General features: G+C 52.1%; 1 protein-coding gene across 1 annotated transcript in view; it reads right to left on the reverse strand.

Annotated features, from left to right (window-relative positions):
* Window positions 1-18,180: 18,180 nt before the first annotated feature.
* The window catches only part of HORMAD2 (HORMA domain containing 2), a gene marked incomplete at its 5' end in the record, with an annotated part of 69,804 nt that continues 63,071 nt past the window's right edge, over window positions 18,181-24,913 (reverse strand). The window contains one exon of the mRNA XM_080717525.1: window positions 18,181-18,482. Coding sequence (XP_080573651.1) covers window positions 18,405-18,482 — 78 coding nt within the window. The 3' untranslated portion in view covers window positions 18,181-18,404. The remainder of the gene's footprint in view (window positions 18,483-24,913) is intronic.

The following is a 24,913-nucleotide window of genomic DNA, read 5'->3' on the forward strand; positions in this document are numbered from 1 at the left end:
CAGCATTGAGGGCCAAAGCCAGGGCCTCCTGGGCGACAAGGCCCAGAGAACAGGGGCGTCGGGCGGCGCGGCCGGCCCACCCCACAGCAGCCGCCCGGCCTGTCTCTCTTTTCTTCTAAGATTCCACGGAATTCATATGAGTAAATTTAAAACCAAGAAAGCCCCAAGAGAAAAACTATTAAATTTCAAAATTCACTTTAAATGAAAGAAAATGAAATGAACTTAAAAATTCCTAAGTGAGGTTTCTTGAAGTCATCGCTGAGTTTCGAACATGATTGTTTTATAAACGTTATTGGTTTATTCTCTCGTTTTGCATTAAAGCATAAGCTTGTTTTAATTTAATGTTAAGCTCTGGCGAAAGGTTTCCAGAGAGCAGGGGGTGGCCTTTCTGCCCAGCTGCCGACAGCTCCATTTTGCAAGTGGGCGGTTAGCACACCCATAGATCTGCCCCGGAGAACCCATACACCGAACTCTACCTAATCTCACTGTTTCTAATTCTTTTTCCGGATGTGTGGGAGGCATTGGGGATGAAACCCAGTGGCATTCTACCTCCAAGCCCCACCCCAGCCCTATGTACTTATTTATTCATTCATTCTTCCAGCAGGCTCTCATTAAGTAGCTGAGGCTGGCCCTGAACCTGCGTCCTTCTGGCTCAGCCCCCCAGTTCCACGCCTGGCTGCGCGGCGTCTAAGTTTTACTGCAGGGCGCGACCCTCGGGGCTGCCTCCTGCCCCCTCTTGGGCTCTCCCTTGGCCTCTGCCTCGGCCCGCCCCTTGGCGTCTTGGTAGGAGAGCCGGCAGCCGCCTTCCCGCCCGGCATTGTGGGAATGGTGCTGCGTGGTGCAGTTCATTGTGGGGTGCCCCTTCATCGTGGACACCCCAGCTCACTCCAAGGCCGTCTCTGAGGAGCCGTGCCTGGGCCCGACGGGCTGCCCGGCAGCCTCGCGTGGCTGGGCCTGTGACCTGGGAGCCGGGTACCACCATGGTTGGCCAAAGGACCGGAGAGGAGAAAGAGCCGCTGTGAGGAAAGAGAAGGGGTGCTCTGTGCAGGGGACGCAGAGACCAACCCAGCGCGCCCGGGCTTTGGAGGCTCATGGCGCCGGCTCCCTTGAAGGCGCCTGGCTCTGAGACCCCGCAGTGCTCACACGGCCCGGCTCCCCTCTTGTGTTCTGCTCGAGCGACCTCGAGCTCGTCCTGCGATCGGAGAGTCATCATCAACACGCTCTGTTACTGTGAGCCCCGCGCGGCTTGCAGAGTGTGATGAGTCCACGGAGGAGCCGCGCGCTTGCCACAGAAACGCAGTATCGCCGCCGTCACCACCCGAGCGCTCCTTTCCCCCTTCGGATTAGAAAAATACCGTGTTTCCTGGCCGGGCTTAGCATTCCAGCTCCTCTTTTACTTGGAACACAGCAACTGAGGGCTGGAAGGGGTTTTAAAATGCGAAGGGGGTGGGGATCTTGAAAGGCGAATATTTTCAAATAAAGAGTAACATGCTTAAAATAATCGGGCACATTCTATGTTCCAGGGCCGTGGCCAGGAGCGTCCATTCGCTCCAGCCCCGGCTTGCTCCAGGGTGGACGGGAGCCCGGGCGAGCGCGGCGCTGCCGGGAGCACGCCATGGGTGGCGGCCGCCGCTGGGCAGGCCTCCCGTGCTTATGATCCAGGCAGATCCCGTCCGGGCCAGGCGGGGGAGGCAGGGAGGCCGGCCAGGAGGCTGTTGCAGCCTCTGGTGGGAGAGGCTGGTGCCCTGAAATTTGCCTTAAGCAGGGAGACAGATTGGGGGCAGAAAAGGAAGCTAGCTGATAAGCAGCTATATTTTCAAATGACTTTATTTGATTCTCACTAATAAAGGACTCTGGACCCCTCTCTGCAGGTGACCTGGGGGTCACGCTGAGCGCTTGCCCAAGCTCACGCGGCTCGCGAGGGGGCCGAGGCCCTCGGGCTCCGGCGCCCTCGTGGTCTCAGCACAGACTGGTGTCCTATGGGGTCGTGGGGAAGTGGGTCAGGGCCCGGCGAAATGGGAAGAGAACGTAGGTGCTCGTGCAGGAGAGCAAGCCTGGAGGAGTGGCCTGGGGCCTGGGGGCAGAAGCGGGGGTCCAGGAGCGGCCCCTCACCACGCGGAGGGGCGCCCACATCACCCTGGCCACCCGACACCGGCGATGACCGGTCGCATTCACCGGGCCACAGCGAAGCCGGACGAGGACGGAGGGCGAGTGCGGCAGGGACACAGGCCGGCGCCCCCACCATCAGCCTGGCCGAAGAAACCAGGCGAGCGGGCGCTGCGTGGACGTGGGGAGGCGCCCACGGCAGACCTGCGGCGGGGGGGCTGGTCCTAGGGCCTCCCGGGGATGGAGCCGACCAGAGGGAGGACGCGGGAAGATGAGGACTAGTTTTTAAAACACTTGAACAAAGAGATTTGACCAGCCGGGCGCGGTGGCGCGCGCTTGTCATCCCAGCATCCGGGAGGCCGAGACAGGAGGATCTGGGGTCGCGGGCAGCCTCGGCTACTCAGCGAGGCCCTTCGCGACTCAGTGACACCCGGCTTCAAAATAAAGAAAAATTAAATATAGGGATAGGGCTGTAGGTCGGAGGTAGCATGGCCCTGGGTTTCATCTCCAGTACCGCAGAGGGGGGGGGGATTTGACCTTTGTTTTAAAGAAAATGCTCACGGTATTCATTTGGCTGCTTGGCATTATATCTTTTTTTTCAGTACTGAGGATGGAACCCCGGGGCATCCTACCTCTGCCCTACACCCCAGCCCTATTTTTTTATTCTTTATTTTGAAACAGGGTCTCACTGAGTTGCCAAGGACCTAACTAGATGAGGCTGGCTGAGAACCGCGATCCTCCTGTCTCCGTCGACGTCCCAAATGCTGAGATTCCAAGCGTGCGCCACCACGCCTGGCCTGGTATCTTTTTTTTTTTTGGTGGTACTGGGGTTCCTGGAAGCCCTTCTACCTCTGGGCTGCACTCCCAGACCATTATATATATACATTTTTTTTATTTGGAAACAGGGTCTCTTAACCCAGCCGGGCTGGCTTCGAACCTGCGCGATCCTCCTGTCTCTGCCTCCCAAGCGCGGGGATTACGAGCGTGCGCCACCACGCCCGGCTGTGTCATATCTTTTAATTTTTTTTTTTTTTGTACCAGGGATTGAACTCAAGGGGGATCTACCTCTGAGCTACACCCCCGAGTGTTGTACCACTAATTCCAGGCGTGTGCTACCACACCCAGCCCTATTCATAATAATTATTTATTGTGCTAGAGATTGAACCCAGGGGCATCCTGCCTCCAAGCTACACCCCCTGCCCTATTTTATTTTTTATTTGGAAACCAACAGGGGGTTGTAATAAATTGCTGAGAGCCTTGTTAAGTTACTGAGGATGGCTTCCAACCTGTGATCCTGTCTCAGTCTCTCAAGTTCTGGGATTACAGACATGTGCTACCATGACTGGCTATTTTTTTAAATTTTATATTAAAGAGAGTCTTTGCTGGGTATGGTGGCACATGCTTGTAATTCTAGTACTTGAGAGGCTGAGACAGGAGGATCACAGGTTTGAAGCCAACCTCAGCAATTTAGTGAAGCTGTCTGCAGCTTAGCAAAACCCTGTTTGCAAATAAAAAATAAAATAGGTTTGGAGGTGTAGCTTGGAGATAGAAGGTGCTTGCGTTCCATCCCCAGTACCACACACACAAAAAAGAACCCACAAAATAAATAGGGTCTGAGTTGCTGAGGGCCTAAGTTGCTGAGGCTGGCCTCCAACCTGTGGTCCTCCTGTCTCAGCCTCCCGAGCGCGGGGATTACAAGCATGTGCCACCACGCCCAGCCCACATCTTAAATTTCAAATGGTTCCAAAGGCACCCAGGGCCAGGAGCTCAGGGAAACGAGGGAAAGAAATTTTAAAGAGAAAAGGAAGGGGGAGGGACTTAGGGGCTCCAGGTAGCGAGTTTGGGCTTCCCTTTTGAATACGGTTTTCTGTCTCTGCCTCTTTAATTGGAACCAGAAGTTCAACTAAGGAAGAGGAAAAGGAGCAAGTGTTTTGGAGAACACTTTCTTGTGCGGCGAGGCCGGCCTCAGCCGTGCGCCTCTTCGGTTATTGACAGGATGGCGTGCGTCTTGGCCGAAAGCTGTAACTGGCTGCAGCAATGACCACTGCTGTCTTGGCTTTATTATTATTGTTGTTGTTGTTATTATTATGATTATGATTATTCTCGTACTAGGGATTGAATCCAGGGGCATTCTACCTCCAAGATGTATACTTTCAGCCATTAAAAAATATTTTTTGTTGTTGAAACAGGGCCCCACTCAGTTGCTGAGGGAGGCTGGTCTCAAACCCGTGATCCTCCTGTCTCAGCCTCCCAAATACTGGGACTCCAGGCGTGCGCCACCACACTCGGCTCTCTTGGGTCTGGACGCTGTTCTTTGATAGTACCAGTTTGTTTACTAGACAGATGCTTTTCTTTTCAAGCATATCATTATTATTATTGTCACACCTGTCAAAGAAAGAGGAAGCAGCGGCCAGGCCGGGAAGAGAGGCCCTGCGCCGTGTCCAGGAGCCTGGGCTTCCTGTTGACTCGCCCACATTCTTCTTCACACCGAGCCTCACCGCCTGCACTCACCCCTAAAAAGAGGCCCGTGAACAGCTTTGAAGGGAAAAGCCACGCTGTTTCTGTGTTGTTTTTTTTTTCTTCGAGTTACTTAAAAGAAGTTATATTTAGCCTGTGTTTGAGGGCAGCTCTTTGAGCTTGGGAATGAAGACATTTGCTAAATCAGCAGCCCCCCCCTGCCCCGGGCGTGGTGGCGCACGCTTGTCAGCCCAGCACTTGGGAGGCTGAGACGGGAGGATCGCGGTTCGCAGACAGCCTCAGCTACTTGAGGCCCTCCGCAACTCAGTGAGACCCTGTTTCAAAATAAAGAATAAAAAATAGGGCTGGGGGTGTAGCTCGGAGGTTGAATGCCCCTGGGTTCCATCCCCAGTACCAAAAATAATAATAATAATAATAAATAAAAAACCAGCAGCCCCCACCTCACCCACAATCTGAGTGCTTCCAAACCCGATGTCACTGGAATTTAAAACATAGAAAACGATCTGAATGTTCAATCGAATTAATCTCTTTCTATGGCAGAATGTTTACAAGGTAGAATTAACTTAAAAATCAGGAAAATTGATATACTGAGAAATAGTCCACTAAATTAATTGCTTATACCCCTCACACCAAAGAATATATATGCTAAAGAGGGTGGCGCGCGCTGGATAATTTTGTCCGAACTTTCTTTTCAGTGTCGTCTCCCGGCCGAGCTCGGCTGTTAAAGCGCAGCCTGCGTGGTGTTAAGCGAATCCCTCAAACGCCGTGTTCCTCGGTTTCCCCGTCTGTGAAGCAGGGTGTGGCTGGTACCCGTCTCAAAGGGCTGCTGGAAGCCGGGCGCAGTGGCGCCCGCTTATAATCCCCGCGCTTGGGAGGCTGAGACAGGAGGATCAGCACAGGTTCGAAGCCAGCCTCAGCTACTGAGTGAGGCTCTCGGCAGCTTAGTGAGACCCTGTTTCCAAATAAAATATAAAATGGGTCTGGGAGCATAGCCCAGAGGTAGAAAGCCCCTGGGTTCCACCCCCAGTGCCACCAAAAAAACAAAAAAACAGCAAAAAAAAGAAAGGGCTGCTGGAGAATCCATGCCTGGGAAAGTCCATCCATAGAGAGGACGCCCCTCTCGCATTCCTCAGGTTGCGGTCAGCTCGGGCACGCCTCTGCCTCTCCGCTGACATTCACACGTGTGTGTCGCCAAGAGACGGCACGTACCTCCCGCCGTGGCTGTCCTCAGCTAACAGCGGCAGGGTGGATGCGCGACCCTGGGCCGCCACAGAGAGCAGAGGTTCCCAGGGACGGACTCTAACCCCTCGTGGCTCAGAGCTGGCGGCCTCCCCTCCGCCGCGGCTGCCTGTCACAGCTGGGTCGCTGATGCCCACTAACCCCAGTGTGCTAGAGGGACCCGCCGAGGCCTCGGCCGTGCGGATGTCCACGTAACCAAGTTAGTGACCGGGGCGAAAGATGAAGGCTGCGAAGGCCAGGTGGCTGGAATGAGTTTGGAAGGGCCTTTTCCCAAGAGTTTCCACCCAAAAGGGAATCCATAGTTTTGTTTTTTGTTTTTGTTTTTGGTGGTACTGGGGGTGGAACCCAGGGGCTTTCTACCTCCAGGCTATACTCCCAGACTTATTTTATAATTTTATTTGAAAACAGGGTCTCACTAAGTTGCTGGGAGCCTCACTAAGTAGCTGAGGCTGGCTTCGAACCCGTGCGATCCTCCTGTCTCAGCCTCCCAAGCGCGGGGATTACAAGTGTGCGCCACCACACCCCGCAAGGGAATACATAGTTTAAAAAAGTCTCATGGGGTGCTGGGTGTGGTGGTGCACACCTTGCAATCCCAGTGCTTGGGAGGCTGAGACAGGAGGATCACAGGTTTGAGGCTAGCCCCCGCTCCTAAGTGACATTCTGATCTCAAAATAAAACATAAAATAGGGCTGGGGTGTACCTCAGAGGTAGAATGCCCCGGGGTTCAATCCCTGGTACCACACATAGAAAAAAAAAGTCTAATGTGTGGAAAGTAAGAAACGTATACTTTAGCCGGGCGTGGTGGCGCACGCTTGTAATCCCCGCACTTGGGAGGCTGAGACGGGAGGATCGCACGGGTTCGAAGCCAGCCTCAGCTACTTAGTGAGGCTCTCAGCAACTTAGTGAGACCCTGTTTCCAAATAAAATATAAAATAGGTCTGGGAGTGTAGCCCGGAAGTAGAACGCCCCTGGGTTCCACCCCCAGTACCACCAAAAAAAAAAGAAAAAAAAAAAAAAGAAACATATACTTTGTTATCTTTCAAGATTATAGAACTGAATAAAATCTTTCATATTTTTAAATAAAAACTGTTATGTTGGTAAAGAATTGCCCAAGACCGGACAGAAAATAAGCAAATTGTAAGAAAGACACAAAGCCAGGCAGAGTGATGAAGACTTAAAATCACGGTGCCTTGGAGACCGGGGTGGGAGGATCAGGGCGGCCTCGGAACCTCATGAGACGCCCTTTCAAAATAAAATATAAAACAGGGCTGGAGGCGGAGCTCAGAAACGAATCCCCCTGGGTTCAATCTCCAGTACCACACACACACACACACACACACACACACACACATCACAAATGGAGGCACGGAGGCGGCGTGCCCTGGCCGAGGGAGGAAGGCACTGAAATCACGTCAAGTCACTCCCGATGCCGCTTCCTTTCGGTTAATAAAGAATCTTCTAGAAGAAGGAAACTCCAAACCGCTTGTTTACCCAGCTGTCGTACAAAGTGAATTATTCATGATTAAACGTGAATAATAAACCTATGCAAATATTTGTCATCTTCTCAGTTTGAGGAGGTTAGGGAGCAGCAGGAAATGAAGTCACTGGAAAGTGATCTCGTTAACTCTCTCCTGCCTTCAGGAGTAAGCCGAAGATCAGGGCATGGCGGCGCCCGGAGGCCCAGGCAGGAGGACCGCGGGCTCCGAGGCCTCGGCCACTTAGTGAGGCTGTCAGCAACTTAGCGAGACGCGCTTTCAAAATAAAAAATAAAATAGTGCCAGGGCAGCTCAGAGGTAGAAGGCCCCTGGGCTCCAGCCCCAGGACCACCCCCAAAAAAACCAGAAAATGAGAAAATAAATTGCGTGTGTGTGTGTGTGCGCGTGCACACGCACGGGTACATTTTACACTGGGAATTGAACTTGAACTCAGGGGCCTTTTACCTCCAAACTACATCCCCGCCCTATTTTAGTTTTTATTGTGAAACAGTCTCACTAAATTGCTGAGGCTGGTTTTGAACCTCTTGTCTGTCTTCTAAGCACCGGGACTGCAGGTGCTGCCACCACGCCTGGATGAGAAAATGAATTTAGATGACAGATCTCTTCCCCCCAAAGGAAGCAGCCAGGCCGTCTTTTCTTAGGTTTCTGTCCTGTTGGGAAAGACATCTTAAAGGTCCTCTTGGTATCATTTCTTTCTTTCTTTTTTTTTTGGTGGAATTGGGGGTGGAACCCAGAGGCTTTCTACCTCTTGGCTATACTCCCAGACCTATTTTCTATTTTATTTGGAAGCAGGGTCTCACTAAGTTGCCGAGAGCCTCACTCAGTAGCCGAGGCTGGCTTCGAACCCGCGGGATCCTCCTGTCTCAGCCTCCCAAGCGCGGGGATGACAAGCGTGCGCCGCCACGCCCGGCTTCTCTTGGTCTCATTTCTTTAGAAACCGATCATGAAAGGTTTTTCCTTTTTCTGTCGCGAGGGTGAGGAGAGGCTTACAGCAGACGTTCTTCTCGCAGGGGAAGCCTTAACCGACGAGTTTCCCGGGCTGGCCGCTCACTGTCCGTCGTACCTGCAGCGTTGGGCGCGGGCTTCCGATAAGGGGCCATCAGAGCGACGAGGCCTGCAGGTGTCGGCTGTTTACCTTTTTGGTCGCAGAACTGGTAGAACAGTTTCCATCCGCCAGAACCGTTAAACGCCTGATGCCGAGCCGGACCTCTGCTGGCGTGCGCTCAGCCGGCCATTCTGAGAAGCGCCCAACAGCGGGAGCCCGGTCTTCATCATTCTGAAACCTCGCTGCCTGTTCTGAGTCACTTCACGGTGTACCCGCCGTCGTTTCTCTTTCTCTCTGTACTGGAGCTGGGAACCAGGGGCGTTCTACCTGCAGCTACAGCCCCAGCCTGTTTTATCGTTTAATTTTGAAACAGGGTCTCACTGAGTTGCTGAGGGTTCCACTCGATTGCTGAAAACTGGCCTTAAACCTGCAGTCCTCCTGTCTCAGCCTCCCTGAGGGATCACAGGCCTGCGCCACCACGCCCGGCTTCCTCCGATATACTTTAACTCATCTTCAGAGCCGGGCGCGGTGGCGCACGCTTGTGATCCCCGCGCTTGGGAGGCTGAGACGGGAGGATCACACGGGTTCCAAGCCAGCCTCAGCTACTGAGTGAGGCTCTCGGCAACTTAGTGAGACCCTCTTTCCAAATAAAATATTAAAAAAAATAGGTCGGGGAGTGTCGCCCGGAGGTAGAAAGCCTCTGGGTTCCACCCCCAGTACCACAAAATAAATAAATAGTAAAAATAAAAAACCAAAAGCATTAACATTGCATCTCAAAGTTAATTGGTAATAATAGCATACTTAGGCCTCAGACAAGAGGTGGTAGGTAATGAAGACCTCGGCTTCCAGTGCGGGGGCACACACCAAAATCTTAGTACTTGGGAGGCTGAGACAGGAGGATCACAAGCTCAAGGCCAGGAGGGTGACAGATCTGAGGCCAGCCCCAGCCACATAGCGAGACTCTGAACAACCTAGTGAGAACCCGTTTCAAAACAAAAAATTAGAAAAGGACCAGGGTACCGCTCAGAGGGAGAATGCTCCTGGGTTTAGTCCTCGGTACCCCAAAGAAAAGCAAAAACAGAACTCGAAATGTTTGGGGAAGCGTGGTCTCTGTCTGACGGAACCCCAAGGACGCGGTGGCTGCAGGCGAGGCTCCCGCTGCCGCCTCCCGCGGGCTCTCGGCAGGTGCACCTGCGTTTCCTTAGGACTCTTCTCCACGGGGATTTCCTTGGTTTTGTTCTGTGGTACTGAAGGTTGAACCCAGGGGACGCCGCCACTGACCTGCGAGGGTAGGGTGTGTGTGTGTGTGTGTGTGTGTGTGTGTGTGTGTGTGTACATGTTAGTTACTGAGGGCTTGGGCCACCATGTCTGGCTCCTTTTGTTTGAAGCAAAGTCTTGCTAAGTTATCCGCCTGCACTGGCCTCTAAACTGCAATCCTCCTGTCCCAGCCTCCCGGGTGTTGGGAGTACAGGTGTGCCCACCTGGCCCAGTTCATGGTCCCCTGTTGCTGTGTCTGGGGAGCATTTCCCTCGGCTGGGAGGAGGTTTCTGAGCACAGAGCAATGAATTCCTCTAGCAGGCTGCTCTGGGGGGCAGGCCATTAGCAGACACCACTGTAATGGATGTCTTAGTCCCAGAGAAAAGCTCGCCGGAGGCCGCCGTGGAACGGGTGAATCTTTGTTGAGAGGTGTGACCAGGGGACCTCACCACATTCCTTGTGGTTTCAGAATGACACGCACATTCTGGGGCCCCGCGATAGGCAGAGATAGTTGTAGTTCTTAGTATCGCCCTGACCACACCAGTTCTTTAGCATAAAGAGATAGTTCCAAATGTTATAATTTCCTAGAAGAACGCAGCGTGGCTGGGGGGCACGTCGCAGGCAGGGAGCACGGCCGGATTCTGCCCTCCAACACCTGTGGAGAGGAGAGGTGGCCGCTGGAGGCCATCTCTGTATCCTCTGCTAAGGATGCCCTCCCCAACTTTAACCGTAGTGAAGCTTCTGCTGGGGCTTACGTACTGTGTGCATCACCGGGTTGACCCCAGGCCTCCTGCACTGAGCTGCACCCCCCGTCCCTATTCTCTTTTATTCTGGAACAGGGTCTCACGGAGTCGCCGCGCACTAGCCGGGACCCTGCGCCCCGGGCTCCAGGCGTGCGCCCGCAGCTGGCGTGGGCCAGCTCACGTTTCTTATTTTCACTCACGTCCCTGAGGCTGGCTGTTTGGGTTTCAAAGGTCTGGCTTCTGCGCAGCCCAGGGCCGAGCGCCTGCACTTCCCTATCTCATCTGACACCGCGATGGGGCGGTGGGCGCGATGCCTACGTGCGCACACGCAGGCAGTGGAGGGGCTGGGGCCTTGGGGTGGCCGGGGGCCTTGGGGTGGCCGAGGCCGGGCCGCAGTCGGTCCCCCCACGGTCCGCAGACCTGCCGCTCTGGCCGCGGAGGAGCGCAGCCCGGCTGAGGAGGCCGAGGGGCTCACAGGTCACTGCCGGAGGTGACAGAGACGCCCCATCTTGATTCTAGTGATGGTCACCAGAGTGGAAGTCAAGAAGATTCAAGTCGGCCCAGTGGGGAGGACGCGCCTGCAATCCCAGTACTTGGGAGGGTGAGACAGGATCACAGGGTTTTTTTTGTAGTACTGGGGATTGAACCCAGGGACATTCTGCTTCTGAGCTACACCCCCAATCCTAATTTATTATTTTGAAACAGGGTCTTGCTAGGTTGCTGAGAGTCTATTTGCTGAGGCTGTCCTCAAACCTGCAATCCTCCTGTCTCAGCCTCCCAAGTACTGGGATTCCATGCATGTGCCAGCATGCCTGGCTAGCCTCAGTAACTTAGAGACCCTTGGCAACTAAGCAAGACCTTGTTGAGAGAGAGAGAGAGAGAGAGAGAGAGAGAGAGAGAGAGAGGGAGGGAGTGTGTGTGTGTGTGCTGGGCATGATGGCGCACACTTGTCATCCCACCATTTGGGAGGCTGAGACAGGAGGATCGCGGTTTATGGGCAGTCTCAGCTACTTAGTGAGGCCCTCTGCAACTCAGTGAGACCCGGTTTCAAAATAAAAGAATATAAAATAGGGCTGGGGGTGTAGCTCAGAGGTAGAATGCCCCTGGGCTCCATTCCCAGTACCACAAAAAAAAAAAAAAAAAAAAAAAAAAAAAGCGTTGGGTAGCTTGGAGGTAAAATGCTCCTGGATTCAATTCTCAGTATCAAATAAATAAATAAATAAATAGCCTTAAAAATGGTCCATTCTCCCCCCGCCGGCTCCCTTGGATACAGCAGAGCCCAGGGCCGGGGTGTAGCTCCTGGCAGAGTGCTTGCGGCTGAGTCCAGCCCCAGGACCCTCACGCCCCTCCCGGGCTGCCCCACATGCGGCCTGAGCAAGATGGTATTTGCTTAAAAAGGAGGGAAAGAAAGGAATGTGCGTCAGAGGCGCGCTGGCCTGTTTATGCCCAGAACGGACCTGGGGACACGTGAGAGGCTTCCCTCATCCTTTGTTTCCCTCTGAATTTTAAATCACGTGACCGTATTACCTAATCAAAAATAAATAAATGCAGTGTAGGAAATCATAAGAAGCCTGCCAAGCCCATCTATTCATCAAGCAGATCCCCCGCGCAGGAGAGGGCGCCGGTCCTCCGCTGAGGCCGCGCTCAATCCCAGCGGCCAAGGCTGGCACCTGGTCCCCGGAAAACCAGGCGGGGGTCAGTGAAGCCCCCCGGTGCCCCCACGCCCGGAAAGACGCGAAAGCCTGGAGGTGAGGGCGCCAGGTTGTACCGCATAGCCAACCCCTACTGCGCTGCCACTGTTTTTATTTATTATTTATTTTTTATTTTTTGTTACTGGGGATTGACCCCAGGGGTGTTATATCACTGAGCTACATCCCTAGCCCTATTTTTATTTTATTTTAATTTTTTGCAGGTCTGAGGATGGAACCCAGGGGCATTTGACCTCTGACCTACACCCCCTGCCCTATTTTTGATTCTTTATTTTGAAACCGGGTCTCACTGAGTTGCAGAGGGCCTCACTAAGTAGCTGAGGCTGTCCGCAAACCGCGATCCTCCGGTCTCAGCCTCCCGAATGCTGGGGTTACAAGCGTGCGCCACCACGCCTGGCCCTAGCCCTATTTTTAAATTTTCATTTGAAATAGGGTCTAAGTTGCTGAGAGCCTACGTTACTAAAGCTGGCTGCGAACCTGCCCCGGGAAGACAGGCGCCGCACGCCCGGCTCTGAGCACCGCTTCCTGCGTGCCAGCAGGTCTCCTGCGCATCCACCTGCCACTGAGTTCTCAGAACTGTCAGAAGCGCGTTGCTATCCCTTCTTACAGACGAGGAGACACCAGAACAGAGCTCAGATCGCCTGCACAGAGCCGCACAACCAGTAAGCAGGCGACCGAGGCTGCGCCCCAGGCCCGCAGGGCGGAGCTCGGGATGGAGTTCTTGCTTAGTACGCGACAGGCCCTGGGTTCAGTCCACAATACTGAAAAATAAATAGACTGCGTGAACCTCTGAATCTGTCCTCCTGCGCACTCTGAGAGCGTGGGATCGATCCCTCTGCCGCCTTTTGTCTACCCAGAGTCCCCTGCATCAGCGTCCTCCGCAAGCATCTCGACGCGCGCAGCGCCAGTGCCTCTGTACCCAAAAAGCAGTGCCTGCCAGACCTCAGTCTTAACCACTTCACTGCCTTTTGGGAAAGGGATTACGAAATATTCCTTGGTTCCAAAATAGCTCTGCTGAAATTTACCATTAGCCAAGCAAGATGGCGCATGCCACTAATCCCAGTACTTGGGAGGCTGGAACAGGAGGATAGTAGGTTTGAGGGCCAGCCTCAACCACTTAGTGAAATCCTCAACAAAAAATAAAAAGGACTGGGGGTGTAGCTTGGAGGCAAAACATCCCTTGGTGTGATCCCTGTCAACACACACACACACACACACACACACACACACACACGACTTGAACACTTGTAGTTGCCAGCTGGCAGCTTTAATTACTGATAAAAACAGGGAAACACCGCTTGCCTTCCGCGCCAGGCTTCTCGCTACCGCGCAGAGACTTTTCCAACCGACGAGGCCGGCTCGGGCTCCGGCTTGGCGCTGAGCGGCGTCTGAGGCCCCAGGTTTCACGATGGCCTCGGCTCCGAGCTCTGAGTGCTCCCTCTGCCCCGCGGTCCTCAGGAGGCACAGAGGAGTCTCGTCTTTCTTATTTCGAGCCTGTCTCGGAGCGCACGTGGGAGGGCAGCTCGCTGACAGTCTGAGGCTGCGCTTCCACCAAGGTCCTGGGGAGGGAATTCTGACTCGGGGGAGAGGCAGGCACCGAGGCACCGGCGCGTCGAGATGCTTGCGGGGGGCCCTGATGCAGGGACTCCGGGCAGACCAAAGGCGGCACAAGGATGGATCCCAAGCGCTCAGAGGTCAGGAAGAGCGGCAAGGACACCTGCAGCACGCCGCCCTCGCTCACCCCACGGAGGTCCCGTTACTCCCTACCCTGTAGGGACGGAGAGGAGAATACATGGTCTAGAAGGTGGCAGCTGGGTTTGGAGCCCCGCAGCCCAGGCTTCTTAACTACCCTGCTGATCAGAAGATGGACCACCATCTTTGCCGCAGACCTAGAGCCAATTCGCGATGACACAATCAGTGGGGCCCAGTGCCCGGCTTCTCCAGGCCTCCGGGAGAGCTGGGCCGCTGCTGCCCCTCACGAGCCCTGGTCGCCCATGTTTCCGTCCCAAACTCCTTGAGATCCCGGGGAACGCGCTCCAGGTGCCGGGGCCTGGCGGTCTCGACCAGCCGCCTCAGGGAGCCCTTGTGCTACCGAACCCCAGGGTGCAGCGAAGGCCAGACTGAGGCTGGGGCGCAGCCCAGTGGCAGAGGCCGGGCTGGATTCCCAGCACTGAGAACAGAAGCAAAAGACAGGAGAGACCAGGATCCCCCACCGCACAGCTCAGGGCGACTTTCCAGCGAGCTGCAGGTGAGTCAAGCGGGCACCTGTGAGCCACCGCCTCCCACAAGAGGGGTCTCTGGGCCGCCCGGGTGAGCCCCTCTTTCATTTGTAGAGATGTCCGTGCACCCAAGTGGACATTATGTAAGCAAAATTGACACTTAGGCTCACCACTTTTAAATAGAAACTTGGCTTTACCACTGCATAAACAAGGGCCATTAATAAAAACTTACCTTTTTTGTTTAAACTAAGACAATGTTGCCTGCAGAGAGGCACATGTTCTCGACAGAAACTGAAAAAGCATTTATCAAGTCTCAGCAGGGACCTCAGCACACAAACCATACCACCATATTTTAAAAAGTTTTTAATTTTATTTGTACTGGGAATTAAACCCAGGGACATTCTACCTCTGAACCAGACCTACAGCCCCATTTTATTGTTATTACTTTTTTATTTTTATTTTTATTTTTTGGTGGTACTGGGGTTCCTGGAAGCCCTTCTACCTCCAGGCTACACTCCCAGACCTATTTTTATATTCTTATTTGGAGACAGGGTCTCCTAAGCCAGCGCGCGTGGCTGGCTTCGAACCTGCGCGATCCTCCTGTCTCTGCCTCCCAGGCGCGGGGATTACAAGCGTGCGCCACCATGCCCAGCTTACTTTTTTATTTTGAAACAGGGTCTTGCTAAGTTGTGCAGGGTCTCACTAAGTTGCTGAGGTTGACCTCAAACCTGTGATTCTGCTGTTTCCGCCTCCCATGTGCTGGGATTACAAGCAAGCACCACCATACCTGGCTTTAAAATAGCATATTAGAAGTAAATGGGTTCCGTTGGGCGTGGTGGGCACGCTTGTAATCCCCACGCCTGGGAGGCAGAGACAGGAGGATCACGCAGGTTTGAAGCCAGCCGCGCTGGCCTAAGAGACCCTGTTCCAATATATATATCTGGAAGTGTAGCCCAAAGGTAGAAGGGTTTCCAGGAACCCCAGTACCACCAAAAAAAAAAAAAAAAGTGAATGGTTTCTTTTTTTTTTTTTTTCCTTCTTTTTGCAGTACTAAGGATAGAACCCAGAGGCATTCTACCTCTGAGCTATACCCCCGGCCCTAATTTTTTATTTTATTTTAAAAGAGGGTCTCACTGAGTTGCAGAGGGCCTCACTAAGTAACTGAGCCTGTCTGCGAACCGCGATCCTCCTGTTTCAGCCTCCCCAATGCCGGCAAAAGTGAACGTTTCTGAAGGGCATACATACACTTAGATTATTTTCTTCCCTTATAGCAGCTGGGATCTCAGTGTGAGAGATTTTGCCTTAACTCTAACAGGCACAGTGTAAGTTGTATTTTATTACTTGGGACATCCTTCTAAGTGATGATGGTTATACTGAGACTTACTTTTACTATAAAAATTTATGGAAGGGCTTTCATGTCCAATACTGTTGGGCTTGAAACCATACACTGACAATTTGAAGTTACATAAAAAATTGGCTCTAATAGTGAGTGAAATTTTACAAACACACTTGTGACTCTGAACCTGTGAATGCCACTTTGCGGCCCATGAGCTGGGGAATGAGAGGCCCAGACACCAGGGGGACGGACCAACAAGACGGGCAGGGGAAAGGAAGGTGCGGTTTCGGGGCCTGGCTTCAGAGCTGGCGGCAATCACGCGCCTAACCCATTTCTTTCCAGCTAGACTAACTTTCTGTAAAGACCGAAAAAAACCCCAACAGCCAAATTCAAACTTCCCCTGCATAATTGTTTAATTTGACAATGTCCCAGTTTCCAGGCTATCTCGTCTCATCTCTGCAATCGCGCTGAGGAGGCGCAGGGTCAGGGCGGAGGCGAGGCTGCTGAGCCCAGGCAGCCAGGGCCAGGCCCCCGGCCGCCTCCAGGGCCGGCGCCCGCTGCCTCCGTGCGTATTCACCCACGGCCAGCGACACGAGTGAAGAGAGATGGCTTTCCTGCTTACAAATCATTTGGCAAACGCAGTTGAGTGCCCTCCCATCCCGATGGCGGGCTGCACGCTGGGCTGTGCCGGTAGACTTGGCTCACATCTTCATGTTTCTCAGATCTTCTTGATAACAGGTTTCCTTCTCTGAGCCCGGGCAAAGGCACGCACCCAGCGGCTCGCTCTGCTGCGGCGCGCACCACGCTCCCTCGGAGACACTCCACCCACGGGCACGGATGAAACTGCTCGGTTGGGGAAGGGGTTTTTAAAATCACTACAGACATTTTCCAGACATTTCAGATTCTAGAGTCTGACTTACAGGATCTGTCAACCCGTTTCTGACAACTATAAATACAGATTGAGGGCTAAATTCCCCCTTTAGACACGGCTCCTTCTGAAATCCAGACCCCTACTTACTCGGCATACCTAATCTGCTTTGCAGGTCCCAAGCTCCTAGTCTTGGTCCCAGCGATTGGAGGGAAGGGAGTCTGCAAGGCCGCCCATTCCAGAACTGACCTCAAGGAGCGCAACAGCTCCTCCTGCACTGAGTCAAACTGACCTCCTGAAGCTCCCAATTTGGTCTTGGACCTGCCCTGGAGAGACACAAACAAGCCTAAGCCCTCTACTAGACGGCTAATCTCTGTGTGACTGTCTTGAAAGAACGATGGTGACTCAGGCTGCAGTTCCATCAAGGGTATAATAAACCAATACCTTTCCCTTCCTTCTCCATTTAGCGGCGCAGTGGGCTTACACGAACCCTCTTAATGCACTAGGCAGAGAATGCGCTCCCGGCAGGCCCTGCGGCTTCGGTCCAGCGCGCAGGCCCAGTTGGTCGGCTGCCCTGCGCAGGCAGGACTGGGTGAGTCCAGAGGAGGGTGGCGCTGGGCAGGCAGGCTCCCTCGGACGGCCTTCTGCTGGCTCATGTGCACCTGGCCCAGAGAGCCGGCTTTGTCTAGGTCAGAGGCCACAGGTCCTCAGTTTGTGTGCGCATGTTCGGATCCTGGGATGGATGAATGGGAAGAAGGACGGAAGGAATTCTGAGAGTCGGATTCAGCAGAAACCAGGCAGGCTCCACTAATCCATATATATATATAATTTTTTTTGAGGGGGAGGATACTGAGGATTGAACCCAGGGGCATTCTAACTCCAAGCTACATCTCCACTCCTTTTTTATTCTGGCCTCAAACCTGCAATCCTCCTGTCTCAGCCTTGCAAGTGCTGGCTAATAACCCCTATCCTAACGAGCGTGCCCAGCGCTGAGGCTGACAGCCTTTGCACCTGGAGAGACTGAGCGCAGAGAAGACACCCGGTGAGAAAACAGGAGCAAAAGATGCCGTTCATATTCTTTTTATTTAACTATAAAGCTCATACACTTAACATTTAACTTATCTGACCCACTTACATCATTAACTCAATTATTAAATCAATAACAATATTTTGTCATTTATTACTTATTTCATACTAATCATGAAGTCTACCAACATTCTCCTAGAAGAAGGAGGGGACAAAGAGCCTCCTCTGCAGGGCACAGACTGACGAGGCCAAGTGTTCACTGGAAATACTCAACACAGGCCGTAAGGGATCCAGGCTTGATTACAGCCGAACCCTGTTGTAGACGGGCCAACAGCAGGCACGAGGGCCTGTGCGGAGGAGCTTTACAGAGAGCGCATACTGGCCTCACCTTCGCTGGCCAACCTCGTGACTGAAGTTAGCACATAAATCACACCCAGCCAAGCACCCGCACACATCCTGTGCGGCTCTGTGGGAATTTTACCAAAGCTACAGAGACATTCCAACACACAGGCTCCAACAAGTTCAAACATTTCACAGTAGGCTAAATACCTGGAGAGTTTAATTATGCAAAGAAAACCCTGCTTTGAGAACAACAGTTTATACCTACTGTGGTTCTTTTACAAATAAAAAGGATGTCTAACTGCTAACTCAGCCTTGAAGTAATGCTGTCCCAGGTCAGCCCTCGGGACCTGGTTGCAAAATGAACCCACGTCCTTCTTGGTAGAGTAAACTAGCTAACGAAGCTGAGCTACCAGTTTCCAAAAAGGCTCTGGTGATAAGAACTTACTTTCCTGATAAGATACTTCACAAAGGTTTCCGCAAAATTCTTTTCTAATAAATGTAGCGAAGGCCTCTTTCGTTTTCGGTTAGAGATGAAGAAGTTTACTGTTCGCTGACCTTCCTCTTCTTCCCGGGGCTCTCAGAACTTTGCTGACTGCACAGAAAATTCATCCTTTGAATCTGTGAGAATCACCAGAGAGAGGCCCATTCAGCAGGGGTTCTGACATCTGCACGATATATGTAAGACAGGTAGACCAAGAATTAATCCTCCAACTGCATAGCGGATCCAAACCTGCTTTCCTGCGGCTGGTCTGGCCCGGCTGCCAGTAGCAGAGTCTGGATTCCGAGTCTCAGGAGCCGCGTTCTCCTGGAGGCAGCCAGTGTGGGGACAATTTCTTGGCTCACTAGTGACGGCTCTTGAAGCAAGAACTGTCAAGGTGTGGGGCCATGAGGAACACGTAAAGGTCAGGGGAGATCTAGAACACTGATAGCTTTAGAGACGGCCATGATTTAAGTCCCAGTTTCAGTTAGAGATTTACAGCCTTGTCTTTTCTATCGTTTGTTAAGATTAATGAATTAAGCTGGGCATGGCAGAACATGCCTGTAATCCCAGTATTTGGGAGGCTGACGCAGGAGGATCACAGGTTCAAGGATAGTCTCGGCAAGTGAGTGAGGGTTCTCAGCAACTTAGAGGGACTTGGTTTCAAAAGAGAAAATAAAAAGGGTTGGGGACGTAGCTCAGAGGTAGAATGCCCCTGGGTTTCCTCTCCAGTACAAACAAGCAAACAAACAAACAAACAAACAAACCCCGACCTTTCTGCTGAAGAGAAGTAGATGCGACTGGATGAAGAGACATGGATTTGTGAATCATTATTAATCACCATCTTCTTCATCTGGTTCAGCTTTGTAAAGATTTGGGGACTTATTTTTGATTAACTAAGTGAGTAACTGGATTACTGAAATCTGTCAGACAACCCTAACGCCTGGAATTCCAAAAAATACACAGAGGACACATATTTTCCAGCCACTAGATGGGAGGAAAGTTTTTTCCATGTCCTCCGTTCTTGCTTTGGAATAAAAATGGAGTATGATAGCCGGGTGTGGTGGCGCACACTTGTAATCCCCGCGCTTGGGAGGCTGAGACAGGAGGATCGCGCGGGTTCGAAGCCAGCCTCGGCTACTTAGTGAGGCTCTCAACTCAGTGAGACCCTGTTTCCAAATAAAGTATAAAATAGGTCTGGGAGTATAGCCCGGAGATAGAAAGCCCCTGGGTTCCACCCCCAGTACCACCAAAACAAAACAAACAAAACCAAACTGGAGTGCGACATATTTTAAAGCAAGACTTGTCAGAATGTCAAGTGGAGCTTCCCGCATTGTCCTTTCTCCTTTTTGTAGTAGATGCTGTTGTTAATTCATATGGCGTCACTAGAAAATAATGGGACTGTCAATGAAGCATTTGAGTACCATTTAGAAATAAAGATCGGGCCTAAAACAGTCATTTAAGTGCTAATTTAACCTTTAGTTTTAGAAAGCAGTTAAATTAATCTCAGAAACCACAAATTCCCTCTGGCTTTAAACTAAGACGTTGACTGAAATAGTGAAACTCTGAAAAAATAAGTAGAGCTGCGCGTCAGGTAACTGGTTTGCTCACACACGCAGAGGTGAGAACGAGCCTGCTCGGAAGGAAACAGCAACACAAAAGCCCCCAGTGTGTAAAGTCTTTATCTAGCAGGCGGATTTACCGCAGTCTGAGGGTCGGGAAGCTCTGAGAGTCAGCCTCTCTGGGGCTCGGCGCTGCTCAGCAGGTGGTCCTCACCGCCTGGGCGTGAGCGCGCGGGAGAAGAGGGGACGAGGGGACGGCGCACAGATGAACACAAGGCGGTCTCGCGGCAATAATTGTCCTTTTCTCTTCTATGGTTCAAATCAACCAGAGTTTTCTTCCCAGTTGCAGAGCCGCAGCTGTACTGCAGTGAGTTGGCCCCGGTGCTCAGGGGGCTGGGGAGTCTCGGTGGTTTACGGAACAGGCATGGGTTCAAAGCCAAGTGTGGAGTCGGTCGGGGGATACGTCCCCGTACCCTGTGTCACGGCCTTTATTAGACGGGTAAACAGAAGTGCGTGCCTCCCTCCGTTCCCTGAGCCGCTCAAGCCAATGAGCTGAACTGGAGAGGATCGTGGAACCCCGATCCGCGGTCAGCTGGTCAGAAGTCCAGGGGACACGGCCTGCAGCCGGTAACTCACATCTCAAGCGTGGGGGGGCTTCCTGGGCCCTGCGCCCTCACCCCGTGCAGCCCGACAGTCACTCCTGGGGACAGTGTCGGGGCCGAGGGGTTAGAGGACACCTCGCTGGTGTCCACGGCTGCACAACCGCTGGCTGGTGGAGGCGCCCCCCGTGTGTGCTGGCTGCAGCACGAGAGCAGAGGACAGACGGCTTGCTTTCTCTACACAACCCCAGCCCGGCCGCGTCAGGTCCCCCAGTCACACACCGTAGAAAGTTCTAGGTGGGCAGGAATGTGCTGTCTTGGTCACATTTAATCACTGACAGCTAGCAGTGTCTTGCACGTAGCAGGACATTTTTTTGATGAATATCAACTGAATGAATCTTCAAAGAGAGCTTTGCCGTGGTGGAGACGCACTGGGGGCCCCAAGCACAGGCAGGCACGAGTCTGCCGTAGGGCATCCACGTGGCCATCTGGCAGCAGTAGAGACGGAGCGAGGTCAACACGAAGGGAAATACTTAGAAGGTAGAGCCCAAATATTGGCCAGCTGAGCCGAGTATGGTGGCGTACACCTGTCACCCTCTCATCAACGTAGCGAGACCCTGTTTCAAGATTAAAAAGTAAAATAGGGCTGGGGATTGACGCCGGGAGGTGGAATGCTCCTAGGCTCAATCCCTAGTCAAAGGAGAGAGAGCGCCCAGGCACAATGGCCCAGGAGAGGGTCAGTGGCAACTCCGCGGTTTCTAGTCTGCCTAGTGCGTGGATGGAGATGCCGTTCCCTCAGGAAGAAAGCAGTGGGAATTCTGAACCTGCTGAGTTGAGGGTGACCTGCAGGACTCCCACAGGGACGGGCTTGGATAGGTGGTTGTATGTACAGTCGGAAGCTCAGAGAGGTCTGCGTGAGAGATGGAAATCTGAGCGTCATCTGCATATGGAGGGCAATTAATGCCACGGGCGTGGAAGCGAGCTTGCTTACTGAGAGATTAAAGCGTGAGAAGGGAAAGGGGCCAGCACACAGCTTAAGGAACTCCAGCGCTTGGAGATTAAGTGGAGGATGAGCCAACAAAGAGGACTAAGAAGAAGAGCGATTGAAAAGTAACAGGCTGTCGGGCCAAGAAAGAGCAGCCAGGTGCGGCGGCACACACCTGTAATCCCAACAGTTGGGAGGCTGAGCCAGGAAGATCACGGGGTTGAGGCCAGCCTCAGTAACACAAGCGGAACCCTCAGCGACATCGGCAGACCCATTTACCCATTTCAAAATAAGACATAAAATAGGGCTGGGGTGTAGGTCAGAGGTAGAATGCCTCTGGGTTCAATCCCCGGTACTCCCTTCCCTACCCCCCCAAAAAAAAGGAAAAGGAAAAAGGAAAAGAAAGAAAGCCAGCTGCCATCCAGCTGGGGAAGAGGGGGTGTCGGGTCGTCAGCCACATGGAGGCTGGGACGGGCGCTGATCAGCAAACCGCCCTCAGGTCAACTGAACAGCACAAAGTAACTGATACAAATACACGGAGTCTGCCGGGCGTGGGGGCGCGCGCTTGTCATCCCCACGCTTGGGAGGCCGAGACAGGAGGATCTCACGGGTTCGAAGCCAGCCTCAGCTACTTAGTGAGGCTCTCGGCAACTCAGTGAGACCCTGTTTCCAAATAAAATATAAAATAGGTCTGGGAGTATAGCCCGGAGGTAGAAAGCCCCTGGGTTCCACCCCCAGTACCACCAAAGCAAAACAAAACAAAAACAAATACACAAAGTCTCACACCCAACAAAGAGGGGAGCGAGCAGCCAGCCTAGGAGACCCTTCCACGCTGGCTTCTGAGGGGCCCAGGCTGCTGCTGTGGGTGGCGGAGCCCAGGAGAAGGTCCTCGTCAGAAGCTTCAGCTGCTTAACTCGATCGAGACTCTGAATCAGGAAAGGGCACGAGAGGTTTGTATGGGACGGTGAGAAACGTCCCCTTTAGGATCGGCTCCCAGGGTTAGGTGTGACGTACCCAGCACCCTCCTATTAAAAATGTAAATTCTCCGGGGATTATTACTCAATGTATTAGTATAAATTCACTTATCAGACGATCTCCAAGTGGCAGACTGCGGGACGCAGTGCTTCTCAGGTTTAGGAAGGCACAGGGATGTGCTTCCCCAGCGCAGGAGCACCGCCTCCAGCTTGCTTTGCATTGGGAGGTACCGGTGTTTTGAGAATGAGGGGCGGGGTAGCCCCAGGCCAGCAGGAAGTCTCCCCGGTACATTTGGTGCTGGGATGAGAGCTGAGGGTGCAGTGCGTTGCATTTATTCAAAACTATTTTCCAGGTCAGATTTGGCAAAATGTTTTCTCTTTAGAAAATGAGTCCTCACCGGTATCAATTTATGAGCAAGACTCAAATCTAAAGTCTTCTGATCTGGTTCCTTGGTCAAGGAATTCTTAGGTTCAGGACTGGGCCCCATAAGGAAGTTCTAGCGCTGATGTTTTGATTTCTCTCTCCCACTTACTTTTTTGGCACGGTGAGGAGTCGAGAGCAATTGCACGTAAACAACATCAGCATAAATGCAGCTGGTGAGCGCAGTGACGAGCAGAGAATGCAAACGCTTAAGCAGGGTGCGCGCTCCCAACCCGGCTGCGTCACAGACCCGCTGGGAGTGTCCCGGGCTTTACAGGGACTTTTGAAGGGCATGCCCATTCATTTCCTTTTCTTATTTTTTGCAGTTTATGAACAGGGTTCTGAACCCTAACTATCTCTACCTAGGAGATAAATGTGTTTTTTGTTTGTTTGTTTTTGTTTTATTTTTGTGGTACTGGAGATAGAACCCAGGAGCATTCTAGCTCTGAGCTAAACTCCTACCCCTATTTTGTTTTTATTTTATAACAGGGTCTCACTAAGTTGCTGAGGCTAGCTGTGAACCTATGATCCTATTTCAGCTTCCCAAGTACTTTAAATATGTATTTTTAATAGAGTCATAGCCAGATGTTTACATTTATCTCCAAAAGTTATTGTGTTCATTCTCTCTCCATAGCTTCTAAGGCTCAGTATGACTTAAAAAGTTATAATTATCTGGGTGTGGTGCATGCCTAAAATCCCAGTTCTTGAGAGGCTGAGACAGGAGGATCACAGGATTGATGCCAGCCTCAGCAGCACAGCCGCTCAACACCTAGTGAAAAGCTGCTATGTATGTATGTATGTATGTATGTATGTATGTATGTATGTATTATTTTGTGGTACTGGGGCTGGAACCCAGGGGCTTTCTACCTCCAGGCTATATTCCCAGACCTATTTTATACTTTATTTGGAAACAGGGTCTCACTGAGTTGCTGAGAGCCTCGCTCAGTAGCTGAGGCTGGCTTCGAACCTGCGTGATCCTCCTGTCTCAGCCTCCCAAGCACTGGGATTACAAGCGTGCGCCACCACGCCCGGCTGAAAGCCTGTTTTAGAAAAACAAAAAATAGGTGGGTGTGATGGCATACAACTGTAATCCCAGTGTTTGAAAGACTAAGACAGAAGACTGCAGGTTCACGGACAGCCTTAGCAATTCAGCATCTTAGTAAAATCCTATTTTTAAAAATAATAAAAAGGAATGGGGGTATAGCTCAGAGATAAAACACCCCTGAGTTCAATTCAGTAGCATACCACCAAAATTTTTAAAAATGTTTTATAATTACTTAGGTGTGGTGGCACACACCTATAATCTCAGTACTTAGGAGACTGAGACAGGAGGTTTAAGTGATGGATATTGAGCCTATATTGATTGTTAATAAGAGCTGTATTAATTGCTAATAAGTTTCATACTTAGGCAAAACAATAAAATCCTTTTCTCTGCCTCTAAGCTGTCAGCCGAGAGCTGCAGCCAACACTGACCTTGGTGAGCTAAAAGCTGTTAGCGCAGCTGGACATGGAATGTTAAACACTAAATTCTCACAGTACTTTAAGGTTAAGAGAACCTATGCTAATTACCAAGTACACAAAAGAGTTATAGCCCAAAGCCTCCATACTTTAAAGACAAGTGTTTAACATAATAAATAATTTCGAGCACACAGATAGAAAAAGGCTGAGACTCCCCAAGGACACGGGTGGATGGTACAGGCTTCTCCAAGGTGGGCACGCGCCCTGCCACCCTGCCCTTGTTAGCCAAGTGGCGCAGCTTGCACGTCTTGGTCATAATCTAACAAGGAAGGCCGGCACATGGAGATCGCGGTGGGCCCGGGCCTGCGCTGGGTCAGGGGGAGGCGAAGAGGCTGTTGGCCAAGCAGGATGGGAAGGAGGAGAGACGAGTCCTCATAAAAACTGTTCTCTGCTCAAAACTCCAGGGACTTGTCTTCGAGTCCCTCTACCGCCCCTCAAAAGCAGTGCGTCCTGTCCCTTTTTCCCTGCCTTTGTAATAATAAAAATCGCTTAAGCTTACAGCAAGAGTTCAG

The sequence above is a fragment of the Muscardinus avellanarius genome (assembly GCF_963383645.1).
Source record: "Muscardinus avellanarius genome assembly, chromosome: 21".
Taxonomy (NCBI): domain Eukaryota; kingdom Metazoa; phylum Chordata; class Mammalia; order Rodentia; family Gliridae; genus Muscardinus; species Muscardinus avellanarius.